This window comes from Xiphophorus hellerii, chromosome 4 (assembly GCF_003331165.1).
Source record: "Xiphophorus hellerii strain 12219 chromosome 4, Xiphophorus_hellerii-4.1, whole genome shotgun sequence".
NCBI classification, from domain to species: Eukaryota; Metazoa; Chordata; class Actinopteri; order Cyprinodontiformes; family Poeciliidae; genus Xiphophorus; species Xiphophorus hellerii.
In genome coordinates, this window is record NC_045675.1 from 8132955 (window position 1) to 8148348 (window position 15394).

The 15394-nt window shown below is 39.4% G+C and overlaps 1 protein-coding gene across 9 annotated transcripts in view; it reads left to right on the forward strand.

The window, feature by feature from the left end:
- The window catches only part of chd9 (chromodomain helicase DNA binding protein 9), an 87764-nt gene that overhangs the window by 66056 nt on the left and 6314 nt on the right, over window positions 1–15394 (forward strand). For 7 of the 9 annotated variants that reach the window (XM_032561336.1, XM_032561337.1, XM_032561338.1 and 4 more), the window contains 15 exons: window positions 1598–1783; window positions 1930–2040; window positions 2149–2345; window positions 3059–3258; window positions 3361–3520; window positions 7220–7309; window positions 8451–8554; window positions 8816–8933; window positions 9021–9078; window positions 10380–10428; window positions 10596–10848; window positions 10965–11170; window positions 11832–12710; window positions 13346–13515; window positions 14237–14467. In XM_032561336.1, coding sequence (XP_032417227.1) covers window positions 1598–1783; window positions 1930–2040; window positions 2149–2345; window positions 3059–3258; window positions 3361–3520; window positions 7220–7309; window positions 8451–8554; window positions 8816–8933; window positions 9021–9078; window positions 10380–10428; window positions 10596–10848; window positions 10965–11170; window positions 11832–12710; window positions 13346–13515; window positions 14237–14467 — 3012 coding nt within the window. The remainder of the gene's footprint in view (window positions 1–1597; window positions 1784–1929; window positions 2041–2148; window positions 2346–3058; window positions 3259–3360; window positions 3521–7219; window positions 7310–8450; window positions 8555–8815; window positions 8934–9020; window positions 9079–10379; window positions 10429–10595; window positions 10849–10964; window positions 11171–11831; window positions 12711–13345; window positions 13516–14236; window positions 14468–15394) is intronic. The other 2 variants (XM_032561339.1, XM_032561340.1) reach the window with 1 other exon arrangement.

Here is a 15394-nt window from a genome sequence, read left to right on the forward strand (position 1 = left end):
TTATTGTCCTGCTGGAAGGTGAACCATTACCCAAGTCTTACATTTTTTTCTACCTCTAAGTGTTTCCTTACATCATTTTCCTGTATTTAGCTCCACACTGACCAACACTGGCTCTGGAGAAAGAAAAGTATCTGCACCGTGATTGTGATCACTGTGATTGTGGTGTGTTCAGGGTGTTGTGTAGTGTTAGTTTTCCTTCTCCACATGTGATTTTGCATGTAGGCCAAGCTTGAATTTTGTTCTCATCTGACTAAATTAAACTGTTCCAGTTGTTTGCCACGTCTCCTACCTGAATGTGATAATCTTTCAAGCAAACTCTGCTAGGTTTTCTGCCAACACTGGGTTCTCTTCAAGGAACTCTTTCATAAAGACCACATTTGTTGAATCCATGATTACTAGTTGTCCTGTCAACAGATTTTCCCACTTGAGCTGTGGATCCCTGCTGTGTCTACAGGGTTACCACAGACCTCTTGGCTGCCACACTGATTGATGCCATCAGTGTCATTTTAGTTGCAATGTGTTGGTTGGTTTGCAGATGTGCCATTCTCAATCTATTTCTGGAGAATGAATTGAACAGAACTTTGTGAGATGTCCAAGGTTTGGGATACTATTGTATAACTTAAACCTACTTAAAACTGTAGGTTATTTGTGAAGGCAATATGTTTCACTGGAATTTATTTTGGGGCATCAAAGTAAAGTGGACAAATACCTTTGCACTCAACAATTTTCAGATTTTTTTTTTTATTTGTAAAAAATGTAAAAACCTTCTACAACTTTCCTCCCACTTCCCAATTGTGTGCTACTATGGTGTTATACCACTTATAATCATATTAAAGTACATTGAGGTTTGTTTTTGTAACATGACAAATGTGGAGAAGCTAAAGTGGTGCATACTTATGCAAGACACTGCATTTTATTCATTATCAAAAAATATACATTTATTTTCTTGTTGGAAATATTAGTTACATTGGGCATATCTTGATTCTACTTGGCTCAGATCTGATTATCACACAAGGAAAGAAAAGTTTTTGCCAAAAAATATCAGCTTTCCTATTGTTGTTTTCTGCAGATAATTAATGGGTTAAAGTGAAATAGGTTAAGTAATTCATACATAAATAAATGTTCAATATTTTAAAATAAAAATAAATGTAATGTTTCTTAATACTTAAATAGACCAGAAAATATGGAAAACAATTAATATGTCAAGTTATTAAAAAAAAACAAAAAGCATGAGGGTCACTACTGAAATTTTCTCACTGTGTAACTGATCCTATTAGTTTAATCTGTTTACAAGGAAGTGTGTCAGCAGTGTGTGTAGAGTGTAGGTGGATGTTGAGCTGCAGTTTGAGTCCCTTTGAGAATTAAATGAACTATATGGAGGTTGAGTTGTTTTTCTACATCTGGTCGGCTCAGCATATTTGCATACCAAACAGCAGCTGGGGTTACATCAGGGGCTGCAGATTTCTAAACAATCCAACATGTGTGCATTTGTATGTATGTTTTGATTCTCTTGGTGACACTTAGTTTCAGTGTCTTGTAGTAAATAAGGAAATGCATTTGTGAATTTATTTACAATAACTAAGCATTCTTTCTTTAGGCTGCACAGCAGCAGTTGTCCAAGAAAGAGATTGAGGATCTGTTGCGACGTGGCGCCTATGGAGCCATCATGGATGAGGAAGACGAAGGGGCCAAATTCTGTGAGGAGGACATTGACCAGATCCTCCAGCGTAGGACGAAGACCATCACAATTGAGTCTGAGGGACGAGGATCCACTTTTGCCAAGGTAAACAATACTAAGGAGTTAATGTTTCAGTACTAATAACAAATATCATACTCACTCCCAATTCTTGTGTAATTTGCCAGATTTTCACCCTGAATCAGCAAGAAATCTGAAAAGTGTGTTCAAATTAACTTTGCTTGTGCTTTCAGGCCAGCTTTGTAGCATCTGGAAACCGCACAGACATCTCTCTGGATGACCCCAATTTCTGGGACAAGTGGGCCAAGAAAGCTGACATTGATATGGATATGGTCAATGGCAGAGTAAGTGCCGCACTACAGTGGATGCAGATTTTAAAAAGATGAGCCTTTACTTGTTGAATAAACCTAGAAGGTTGATTTCCTGAAAACATATCGTCCTCTCCACCACAGAACAGCTTAGTGATCGACACTCCTCGTGTAAGAAAGCAGACGAGACCTTTCAGTGCCACCAAAGATGAGTTGGCAGAGCTGTCAGAGGGTGAAAGTGACAGTGATGAGACCAAGCCTAAGCTCAGAAGAAACGATCGCCTCAACAGTTACGGCCGCACAGAGTGCTTCAGAGTGGAGAAGAATTTGCTTGTATATGGGTGAGTTCAACACAAGTGTTTGATTAGGTTCTTTAATATTCAGTGGCATTTCTGTTGATTTCTGTTGATCTGACAGCTACATAAACACGGTGAGCTAATGTCTTTGGCCAGGAGATAACATGACTAACAAAATCATCATTGGAAATTTCACACTGGATATTAAGGACCTTGCTCACTCTCTCTCTAAACTCTGGAACCTTGATTTCTAAATAAAATACAAGAGTTTCTTTCACCTGAAAATAAGCGCGATGACAAAGATGTTTGGCGGCTCTAATCTAGGTTTTCACCTGAATCAAACTTGATCAAACTCTTGAATGGACTTTGTTTCAGAATATCCTCAAAGCTGACGTTACCCTTTTGTATGTGCCTACTATTCTACCACGGTTTTACCTTTCACTTAATTTTCCATTAAAATGCTCAGATTAATCACTCTGTAAATGGAACAAAGTATTTTTTTTATTTTAAGTCAGCAGTTCTGACAGGTTTTCTTTGACTGTAAGCCACATTCAGCAAAATTAACAGAAATAAACACTGTAAAACTGTATTACTCTGTCTGTAATAAATATAACAAGTTCCACTTCTATTATTTAGTTATTGCAATACATGATATTTTCTATTACATTTTTTACATGAATTGAAATTCCCAACCGGGCAGTTTGACTTAAGAAACATTTTCATTTTCTAAATGTTTTTCTGGCTTTTTATTTTTCCAGATGGGGTCGATGGAAAGACATCCTCAACCACGGTCGCTTTAAGAAGCAGCTGACTGAGTGGGACGTGGAGTCCATCTGCAGAGCCCTTCTAGCTTACTGCCTGGTCCATTATCGGGGCGATGACAAAATAAAGAGCTTCATGTGGGACCTCATAGCGCCGACTGAAGACGGGCGCACCAAGGAGCTGCAGAATCACCTCGGTGAGTGTTTTCCGTTTAATTTTATTAACTGATCTTATCTTAAAACTAACCCTTTTACCCCTCATTGGAGCACAAAATGATTTCTCCCTTTTCTCCCTCTAGGCCTGTCTGCCCCGGTACCTAGGGGCAGAAAAGGCAAAAAGATGAAGACCCAAACTAGTTCTTTTGACATCCACAAAGCTGAGTGGCTCCGGAAACACAACCCTGAGCACATGCTGCAGGATGACGGCTACAAGAAGCATCTGAAACATCATTGCAACAAGTAGGTGTTCTGCTGCCAGGCAAGCTTTTATAAATATTTTACACACAACTTTGTAGAAATTTTAATACTTTATCCAACGAAGTGTACTCTGACACATTTGATTCTTTGTAATAAGGGTAGAGTGGATAAGCCTTTATCTTCATCGATAAGAGTTTTAATGTTTTATAGCAGACAACTCATTTTGACCGTCTATTGCTGGGTAATTTTTCTCTCTTGTGGGTGAGAAAGTGTTTGTTCTTCATGTTTAAGCCTTTAAGCCATTATAGTAACTAGCAGGTGGTGATTATTCTCACCCAACTGCGATTGTCTTCATTTATTTCTAATAGAATGGAGGCTAAGTGAATAAAAATACAATTTGCATGTGGCTCAGATTTTGACGGTGGCACTGCCAAGCCACAGTAATTAGGAAGCACTCCAACTTCTGTTGGAGCTGACAGCTTACTGATTGATTAACAAACGTGGATAGCATCAAAAATAGCGGCCCTATTAAATCTTATTAATCTTCAGACCAGCTAATGGCTATCATAGATCTTTCTTATTTTAAGCCGGAGGTGAGAAGTTGGCTATTATTGAAACGTTTGACATATAAAAGCTAAATAGTGTCTCTTCTCTTTGGGATGGATTCATTCGCTCAGTGAGCTTTGGGTGCAGAGTTCTGCAGCTTCCATAGAAAGTTCTCCATTGTGTCTTTGTCCAGTAGTGCTGAATCTCGTGATTGTGTGATGTGTGACATGCCGGGCAGTTGGGGACACACGCTCTGAAGAGTTTGCTGACTTGTGCATTCTCAGTCGGAGGACCTGGAATGTGACTGGTGGTCTGGGGGTGAAGGGTTCGCTGGTATCCTCAGCAGGTTTACAGAAGCACATGACTCCTGTGTAGCAAAAAATATATCTAATGTATTTCTTTCTGATAATTTAAAAATAAATTAACATCAAGATCATACCTGGAATCACAAAGCAGATATTTTACTGCACTTTTTAAAAATCAGATTCCTAATTTTACTAAAAAAGGCAGAAAACTCTTTAAAAATTTTTATGTTGGACGTTAAAACAACATCTGAGCATGAAGGATTTCATACATGCCTCTTTTGTCAGATGTGCTTGTCTTATTTGTTTTGGAAAGGCTGCTTACAGCTGTGTAGAGTTCCTCTGTAGCCTCTCACGATGAACTGTGTCTCCCAGACGCCACCCACTAACAAAGGCTTGAGAGAGACTTGATTAAGGGCTACATTGACAGGCAGAGGAAGAGGCAGCTGGTCCTGGGCGGCTCCAGTCAACACCGAAAGGGGGAGGGTGCCTTTCAGTTCAGCTCTGAACTAACAGAGATAGCTCTCCATAGTGGATGCCAGTAACGTTTGCCGAGAAACACTGTTGGACCTTGGACATTGGCAAACTTGAGTGTATTTTATTGGGATTTTATGTGACAGACAAGCACTTGATTGAAGTAGAAAGAAAATTATTTATGGGAATGATATATACATATATATATATATATATATATATATTTACAAATAAAAGCCTTAAAAAGTTGTACTCATCCTTCTTTACAGTGATACCCCGTTATAAATTATTACACATTCAATTGCTGTTAGAAGTCACATAGGTAGGAAAAGGAGTAATTTTATTTCAGTATAAATACAGCTGCTCTATGAAGGACTCGGAAGTTTGTAATGCCTAGTTTCCACTAAGCAATACAGAATGTTTTGGTGAGGTTTGCTGTGCCGTTTCATGTTTTCCATCACCAACGGGACTTTACCTGGGTAAAGTCCCAAAATGTGAAAAAAATTTCAAGACCGTCAAAAGCAGACTTGGGTTATGAAAACGGTATCCAAGCTTTGTACATTTCATAGTCGTGGTGTTAACTCCGTCACCTGAAAATGAGACAGAGTGGGTAATCGTAGTCTAAAAGAGAAAATCAGCTAAGAGGCCCATAGTTACTCTGGAGGAGTTGCAGATATCCACAGCTTAGATGGGAGAATCAGTCAACAGGAAAACTATTTGTTGTACTCCCCTATAAATCTGGCCTTTATGGGTATGGTTACTGTCAATAAAAACAGTTTCATCACTGCCATGTTTGAGACGGAGTAAAATGTGCAAGAATGGGCTCTTGCCCAATAACACTAAAATAAAAATATTTTCTGAGCTACATGTAAAATTCTGCGTGTGAAGGCGAATTAACACTTCACTTAACCCTGTACACACCATTCACATGGTGAAGCATGGTGGTGGCATCATCATGCTGTGGGGATTCTTTTCTATATCATGGACAGGAAAGCTGTTCTGAGTTGACGTAGGGTGGATGGAGCTGATTAAAAGGTAATACTGGGACGAAACCTAAAGACGCAGCAAAAAAGTTGAGACCAAGGACACACATGAGAAGCAAATTCAATTAAGAAATGTGACAAGATTTGAAAAATGGTTCAGCTTGAGCTGTTTTTATTTGCGAAATTACTTTAATCTGACTGAGATATTTTCCAAAATTTTAGTCTTGAATTTTTACAGATGTTTGCACTATATATGAAGTCCGGCAGAAATAGCTAGTGGGAGGAATACTCTTCTCTAAAGCAGACCACTGCCTACGCCTTCCCTCTCTTCACTTGTTCTCACTAACTCAGCTCTGTGATTACCTCTCTTGTTGACTTAGAGGTTTACCAAAGGGTTGACTTCAACCCTTCCATGCCACCTCGGCCAAACAAGGAGGAGTCTAGTTTTTCTTCATGGCTTTACTGTGTGGCAAAGCAAAGTTTACAGTGTTTTTGAAAGAAGTGTGGGTAGAGACTTAATATTTACCCTAATAAATGCATCGGGATCAGAAATAAAAGTTTAAAAGGTTCTTTTGAATACTGATTTGTATTTCTGCTTTCTGTTGTCCAGAAAATATTCTAAATTTTTCTTTACATACAAGGTGTCACTTATTTTTTAAAATCTTCTTTACATATATACGCTCCAACAAAATTTAAATGGTTGCACATAAGAAGGATCAAACTTCATTGGCATGCTAAAAAAACCAGCTTTTACAATTTATGAAATCCCAACATCACATTTTTCCAAAAGCGATTTTAAAGGCATCAAGACAGACTTTAAAATCATTTTAAGTGGTCATATTTTTTTCTGCATCTGGAAAAAACCCTCTCATATCATGCTAGTTTTATAATGTAGATTGGCACTCCACAGTTCCCACCACTTCAGCGCGTCTCCACTCCAAGCTGACGTCTGTGATGTGCGATCATGCATTATAGAGCTAATGTCTCCCCTGTGAGTCACGCTGTCTCTGGCTTGTCAGCCTTAACTTCCCAGCCTTCCTCTCCACAAGACAGCTGCAGAGAGATGCTGCTGTTTTACGATGTTGTCTCAACTGTTTCACCAAGTCAATTGATCACACTGTTTTCTTATTCAATGTTGCTTAGACGTTTAAATTTTGCCTGACCAGATAGGGGAGTAATGTATGGACGTTTCATAAAAAAACAGGGGAAAATTCAGATGTATTTTTGATTTGAATGTGTGAGTACAGCAGTAAAATTGTTGGACTGTGACTGTACAGTACAAGCTTTGGATTACAGCTCGATTGTCACACATTTTGCTCATTTGCATTGTATTTAGCAGGTGTCTGTGTGTGTGAGTGGGTGTGTTGGATCTGCTTTCTCAGCGTTTTGTGGGTGGACGGGGCTTTGTTGTGACCAGCCGGGTTTTCTCTCCGTAGGGTGCTGCTCCGGGTCAGAATGCTCTACTACCTGAAACAAGAGGTGATAGGAAGTCAGGCCCAGAAGGTGCTAGACGGCGGGGACTCCAGGTGAGCTCATCTTCAGCATATTCAGATGTCCAGCTCAGATGCCTCCACTCAAATAAATTATCTCTCACTGAACTTTGTATGGGACTTTTAAAAATAATTTATATACAAAAGAAGCAGAAACTGTCCTAAATCACAGCGTTGCTAGTTAACTTTAGACACAAAGCTGAAGTTTAAGAGGTCAGATGGACTGTTTAGATTTCATACATTTACAAAGATGACAGTAAAGCTGCTTAAAGCCAACAGTTTTAGTTTGAAGCAGCCTTAATGTTGAAATAGTTTTTTCTCTCTGGGTTGAACATGTGTGCATTTGCATCTAATATCAACTGGTTGAAGGTAGAATGCATTCATAATATTCTTTGTAATGGATGCACAGCACCCCCTGCTGGTGAAATTAGTTTGGATGTGTTCAACCTTGCTATGTCTTTTTGAAACCATAGTTGACTGTAAAAGTAGGAGTCGAGGCTTATTTTGTGTTGTGGGATTAATAATAAATCTCTCTGCAATGGGTTAGTCTTTTTATTAGCAGCAAATTGAGGCAACATGATAAGAATTACTTTTATGTTCTGAATAAAAAAACAGCACTTAAAAAAAATCTGCATCTCAACAAAATTGTATATAAAAAGTTAAACCACCACAGATTCATTACATAAAAATTTTAACCAATTATTTTTGTTAATTCCAATTTATATCAGAAAATTAGTCAATTAAATATGACTTGACAGTTGTTCTCAGACAAAAAGGGACAACTTTCATATAAAGGGTGATAGCTGATTGTTCAGAGAATGTTGTGTTCAAGTATATTAATGGAAAGTTGCGTGGAAGATAAAAATTGAGTTGAAAAACTTGGATAAGCAGTGATTTCCGTAGGAAAGATTTTCTTTAGGTGAATGTAAATTTTGCATTTGGTTTGGTAATCAAAGTAGCAGCGTCTGGAGGAAGAGCGGCGAGACACAGAATCCAATCTGCTTAAGGTCCAGTGTGACGTTTTATAGTCACTGATGATCTGCTAGTGTCGGTCTATTGTTTCCCCCCACTTGTTACTGTGTGTAAAAGATATTAAAATTGATTAAAATGCACTAGTTTGTGTTTGTTTCTCCATGTGGATAGTTTTCCAACATCTTCCTCTCCTTATATCACACAGTGAGGTAAAGATCTGGGTGCCAGATCCGGACCACTCAGAGCTGCCAGCCCTTTGGTGGGATGCAGTCGCTGATAAATGTCTGCTGCTGGGTGTCTTTAAGCATGGTGAGAAACTGAACAAGGAATACTATTTGTGGAAATGAAAATCCTCTAACTTATTTATCAAAATTTTGCAAGAATTAGCATTGTAGGACACTAACTCATCTACATAAGTCAAATAAATTTGCTTTATAACCAAAACTTGAGTTCTTTGATACCAGTGGGAAATTAGACAGCTTGTGTGTATTTCCTGATCACTATCCACATGTTTCCATGCATTATCTTTTGCTAAATTTGGTGTGTGTTTGTCTTTCTGCATGCTTCCAGGGTATGAGAAGTACAACACTATTCGTGCAGACCCAACTCTGTGCTTCTTAGACCGCGTCGGGCGACCGGATGAGAAGGCCATCGCTGCAGAGCAGAGAGGCAATGACTTCATGGATGGGTGAGTAGACACACCGCACCAACATGTACTCTGCTTGTACCCTGTTTATTAAAACCTGCATAATCTGCAACAATAATCTGAATGCAGGGATGTGGATGATCCAGAGTACAAGCCTGCTCCAGCTCTTCTGAAAGACGACATGGAGGTAAGTCTACAAAATATACAAATTAAAAGGTCATGTCAGCTGTAACATTTTTACTAATTAGAAAGATTAAGAAAACTTTATATCCTACTTTTTGACAATTTTGTGATTATTTGTCATCCATGCATTCTCACTAAAATGTGAACTTTTAGCATTTTATTTAAGTTATGGTATCAGAACCCCATTATGTTTGACTTGAAAGTAATAGTTGTCATTATTACTACAGCTATTCACGCTGTGGTGTATAATTTCTAATTTGAAAGTGGGAATTGTGTCAAGAAACTTCCATAACAATTTAAAAATTAGCTTTCGCTGTTTTCTAAGATGCACACATAATATTTTTGATGAAAACAGCATTCAGGAATATTTTCTGACATTGAGAAAATATTCAATATCATAGTCATGTATCTCATGACAAGGACAGGAGGATTTAAGAAGAGGTTGAGGTTGGATTCTGTTTAGAAATTACCACCACTTCTAAGATTAAACCCACAAGCAAGTGTGTCCTGCACCACCACCTTCTGGCTTCACCTCACAGCCTAGTTTATTTGCTCTAAGCAGCTAACATCTTTAATCTTTTTAACACTTTTCAAATATTGATATGTTTGCTCTGTTAAAGCATGGCAACTAATTAGGTTTTCAGGTAAAGTGGGATTATTAAAATGCAACTTGTAAACAACATGATGGGCTTGGACCAGTATGAAATACTCTCAGTAAGATGACATTGGGTAATGCAATTTTTCAAAATCATTTTAATAAAGTGTGAAATCGTCATTTTTTATAGCATGTATTTATGATCTTTTTAGACGTAGACTGAAGCAGTACTAAATTTCGCAGTAATTTTCAACTGAATATATGTTCTGCTGTTGAGTAACACTGGGAGTTTAACAAGCTGGTATCAGCTGGTTAATTAGCTCAGCTATCTGCTCTGGTAGAGCCAGCAGGTTGAATCCCAAGTAGACATCCTGTTTGTTGATTGCCAGCTGTTGTTTTAAATATTTTAAGCACTTGTTTGTGTTGTAAGCCAGTGAAACTTTACAACATTCATAAATGCATCAACATATGTTTTAGAGAGAAAAAAAAAATCTTGATCCATGTTGGGGCCATTTGCTTTGAAGCCTAAATGTGGATAATCAAAGCCCAGTTTGAAATTTATTTATTTATTTTTTTTTACTGTTTTTATTCAAAGTTAGCAGTTTCTGACAAGTGCAACTGTTGTTGTATTACCACCTTAGATGTGTGGTAATAATATGTTTACTTCTTTTAAAGTCAGTTGTGTCTAAAATGAGTTTGTCGTCCCTCAGGATGACGCCTCTTCCCCTGGAGATTTGGTTGTCTCTGATAATGCTGGAGGTGGGTATTAAATCTTTTCAATCCTGAGTGGAATTATCACAATTTATTAAAAGCAAAGCCTTCCTACACAGGACAAATCTCAAAGTTTGAAGGAGCAAAACAACCTACTTATATTTTAATGGCTAAAAATAGGATTCTGTCTCTATAATTTTTGTTCCTACAATCAGACGCACCTCCAGTAACGGAAGGCCAGACTTCCTACTGGCCCTCCCCCTCAGTGTTGACGGCCAGACTGAGACGACTGATCACGGCGTCTCAGCGCTACACCAAGAGCCGGCAGATCCTACACATCCACCAGACTCAGTCCCAGTCTCAACCCCAGCAGGCCATGATGCTCTCTGCCCCCATCTGCCCGCTGCCCCCCGCACTCAAAGACACACTCAACCCCAAGATGGCTGCAAAGATTGAACGCCAACAGAGGTCAGGAAGCAAATGAAATGCATGAAAACTGAAATATTTACAAAAACAGAAATCCAAGACTCATGTTACGCATGAGGATTCTCATCTGATTATTTATTTAAATGCCCTTCTTGCAGGTGGACAAGGCGAGAAGAGGCCGATTTTTATCGGGTTGTGTCCACTTTTGGTGTCGTTTTTGACCCGAACCTCGGGCGATTTGACTGGACCAAGTTCAGGGCCATGGCCCGGCTGCACAAGAAAACGGACGAGAGCCTGCAGAAATACCTCTGCGCCTTCACTGCTATGTGTAGACGAGTGTGTCGCCTGCCACCCAAAGATGGAGGTCAGAATCTTATTTGCATAAAAACATGCATGACTTGTTTTGATTTAGCCTTCTGATGACTGTGAATGATCAAATTAAGTAATGAAAACTGGGAATTATCTGAATCTATAATGACAAGCTATTTATGTTTCTGATGTTGCTTTAAATTTTTTATAAGTTTATTTTTTCTATTGTTTCTTTTCTTTGAAAACTATTCTAGTTTCTAGCATAAACTGCCTCATAATAAGTAATACATTCATAATGTCAATTTTCAATTTCTTATTAAGATTATTAAGGAACAAAACACTTTACATAAGGGAAATGTTCTAACTGAATAACCTCTTAGTGAGAAAAAGTATCTAGTCAGAAAAGAAACAAAGCATTAATACTCTTAATTCTATTTAAGTTTACTTAGATTTCAGTTTTTGCAGTGTACTTAGTTTATTATTTTTACAAACTTGAAGAAGACAAGCAGAGCTATGTGCCACGCTCCTCCTCTGTATTACATTGTTTTATAGAGAAGTCTGTGGTAAACAAGTTGTGCCGCCAGTTCAGAGGTAGCCTGGTGATGTGGTTAATCATTAGCCGGAAGGCAAACAGTGTGACGCTTAAGCTGTAGCCACAAACAAACCTTTGGGTTGTACCTTTAGAGCAAAACCGTCATTTCCTCCTTTTGTTCCAGATTCTGCGGTGGATCCATCCCTGACCATCCAGCCAATCACAGAAGAGCGAGCCTCTCGTACCCTGTACAGAGTAGAGCTGCTTCGCCAGGTCAGGGAACAAGTCCTCAGACATCCACTGCTGTTTGAACGTCTGTCCCTGTGCCAGATGAGCTCCGACTTACCCGTGTGGTGGGAGGCCGGAACTCACGACCGCGACCTGCTGATCGGCGCCGCAAAGCACGGCGTCAGTCGGACGGATTACCACATTCTGAGAGACCCCGATCTGTGCTTCATGGCAGCCCAACGCAACTACAGCCAGGTGAAAGCCGCACAGCAGCAGCAGCAACGCACAACAACCCCGCTCCTGCTCCCTCAGTACCAGGCTGTCGGACCCTTACCGACGGGCTCCCCGCTGCCCCCGCCCACCCAGAGAGACCCGGATCCCTGTGGGATTGTGCCTAAAGTGGAAGCAGCCTCAGAAGAAGAGGAGATTAAAGAAAGACAGGGGGAGAGCTGGAGCCCTCCGCAGCCTCCAGCGACTCCGACAGGCCTGGAGGAGAAGCCCGTTTCTGTGGCGAAGGACAGCGAGAGGCAGATGGTGGCGGCGCGCACCAAGCCGCTCACACCCAACTCCACAGAAAGGAAACCCAAGAAGGCAAGCAAAAGGGGCCGCAGGGAGGCCCGGCGAGGCTCTGAGTCAGACTCAGACGGTTCCTCCTCGAGCTCTTCATCACGATCTTCTTCATCCTCATCTTCATCTTCTTCATCCTCCTCACATTCCGGGTCCAGCTCTTCCTCTTCCTCCTCGTCTTGCTCCTCTGGCTCTTCGTCATCATCGTCGTCCTCCTCCTCCTCTTCTGACGACAGTGAAAGCGAGGGAGAGGAAGCAAAGAAGAAAGGTGAGTTACACCGATTTTAAGGAAATAATTCTTCCTAGTTCTCAATTCAGTTTTTTTTTGTTTGTTTTTTTACTTCCATTAGGGTTTCTATTCCTTCTAAAAACAGTCAAGCATTGTTGTTTTGGAAATAATTTAAGGTTTTTTGGTATCTGGAAAATAAACCGTTTCAAAAACCTCCGGATTGTTCAGTCAAATTTGACAGGCACTATAACTCTAGTAAACCCCGTTACCTACTCAAACGTGTTTTGTCGGCTCGTTTATGCTGTACAATGGCTGCTGGAAACACAAATGTTTTGTTGATTTACCATCCAGAAACCACATAACATTCCTGTTGGTTGTGCTGGAGGCTGTACTTCTGCTTTTCAAAGATGTACGTTTCTATAATTTTGCATCTGTTTGCAGCCATTGTCACCTGCAAGTGGTTTTAAAGTAACAAGAGACCCTAAAACAGTTCATTCTGAAAAGAGCTCAGAATAGGCAGAACTGACCAGATGCAAATCCTAAATTCTAAGAATAATTTTGTGCAAGAAATTGAATGAACATGTTTTGAATAGCCCATAAACCTATCCTAACCTGTTCAGCTTTACAAAGTGTTAAAGTTTGAGTTGGATTTTTATTGGGTGTTTTTTTCACAGTGCCTGTGACAACAAGTGTTAAGGGTTTTGATGAGGACAGCGTGGCGTCCCTGAGCACTACACAGGACGAAATGCAAGACTCACATGTGTCTGAGAATGGAGTCACAAACAACTCCACCCATCCTTTCCAGGGTGGAGGCTACATGTTGGCTGCATCGTACTGGCCTAAGGTAAATAACTCCTGTTTATAACTCCTGGGCGATAAATCAATTTGATAGATTAATCAAAATTTTTGGTTTTTGAAAGAATTAAAATATGGAATGTAGAGCATCTTATGAAGTTTTACAAATAATAATTAATAGAAATACTTAATCTTTTAACTTCAGCATGAAATTATTATCAGGACTTTGAAATGATCATTCAAACAATTGTCTATTTTGAAGAAAGATCTACATAAGCTGAGCTGCTCACATCAGATTGTGATAACTAAGCATCTCTCCCCATTAAAACAACTTTTTTCTTGTAATTTTAAGATGTTTTTTCAAGTCAAATTGTCAAAATATTATTATTACATCCTTGTAATTAAACAAAACTTCACCTTGTATAGAAGCAATGATTGAAATAGATGCTTTTTGAAAATATTTTCTTTAATTTGTAATTACTTTTTCGAAAAGAAAGCAAGTAAAAAGAAAAATTTATTCAAATTTGAGATTTTATTTTTAAGCCACATTGCCCATGTTGAATGAATACTAATTGTGATTGTAATTGTTGAGTGAATAGCTTATCAGATTCTAGAGTTTCTAACTTTACTAAATGCTATCACCCATTGCAGAGTTATTTTATTTTGATACTAATCTCTCATATTGCCTAACATAACTGCTTGGGTTGAGGTGCCAAGGGGTGAGTTTTTAAAAAATTATTATTATTAACTTTTCATTTTGATTCGACTAGGACCGTGTGATAATCAACCGTCTGGACAGCATCTGCCAGGCCGTCCTCAAGGGCAAGTGGCCTGGCCATCGTCGGGTTTATGAGCCCGGCAGCACGGTTGCCTCCTTCTATACCACCAAACTGCTGGACAACGCCAACAGCCTCTGCGAGGACCCCTCTGCCTCTCCACAGGGGTCAAAGGTGACCAAGCATGTTGCAGAAAACAAGGAGTTCTCAGTAAAGCTCAATGATGTATGTTTGATTTCTCAATTCCTCGCTCCGTCCCCCTCCCTACGCTTCAGCCCTAACTGTAGGACCCCTTCCTCTTCTCTGCCATGACCGCTGTTAGCTGCCGCGTTCAGCATGTCTCTTCGCTCTCTGTCGGCCTGCTTTCCTTTGAGGATGATTAGCGGTTTGCACTGCCTGGCAGGAGGAGAGATTAATTTAATAACAGCCTTCCCCTCTTTTCCCACACACTCTATTTGAATTGGGCTCTCAGGCTGTGATTACACGAACACAAATCATTCAGTCATGAGCGTATGATAAGCTTCTGTTTGAAGCCTCTGCTCTGAAGGGGTCTTGCCTGTAATCTAACTGGAATGGGAACTTCTGCCGTTGGTGGTTTTGTCTAATATGCTTGTTGGCAACATGGCTATAACCCAAGGAGGAATCATATTTGCTTTTACTTCTTTTTTTGATGCCGCTTTTTGATAGAGACTCCAAAAAAAACTGTGGCTTTTCATTTCATAGCTGCTTTTTACTTTTAAATTGGGACATTACATGCTGACAACAGCTATCTCTCTGGCATGGCTTCTCAACACAGTCCAGACTACAAATAGACTTCACCCACTGCCTTGCTCAGCACTACCCACTGTGTGTTCATGTGTCCCAGCACTACTAACAAACAACCTGAACAGTGTTTTCTGTAATTGTTTGATAAATGTATCTTTAAATTTTGATAGATTAGATTTGAAACTTTTAAAAGTTAAGGCAAGAGGAATAAAATGGGATATAATTTGTATTTTGTTGAATAAATCAAATAACAGTATAAACGAGAACATCCTAATGTGATCTCTGATGAATTAAAGGTCATAGATGAACCTTCTAGGTATTTAATTTTCATTTTTATTTCATGAGTTTGCCTTTCCTCGAGTCATCTCTCATGATCCTGTCTGTGTG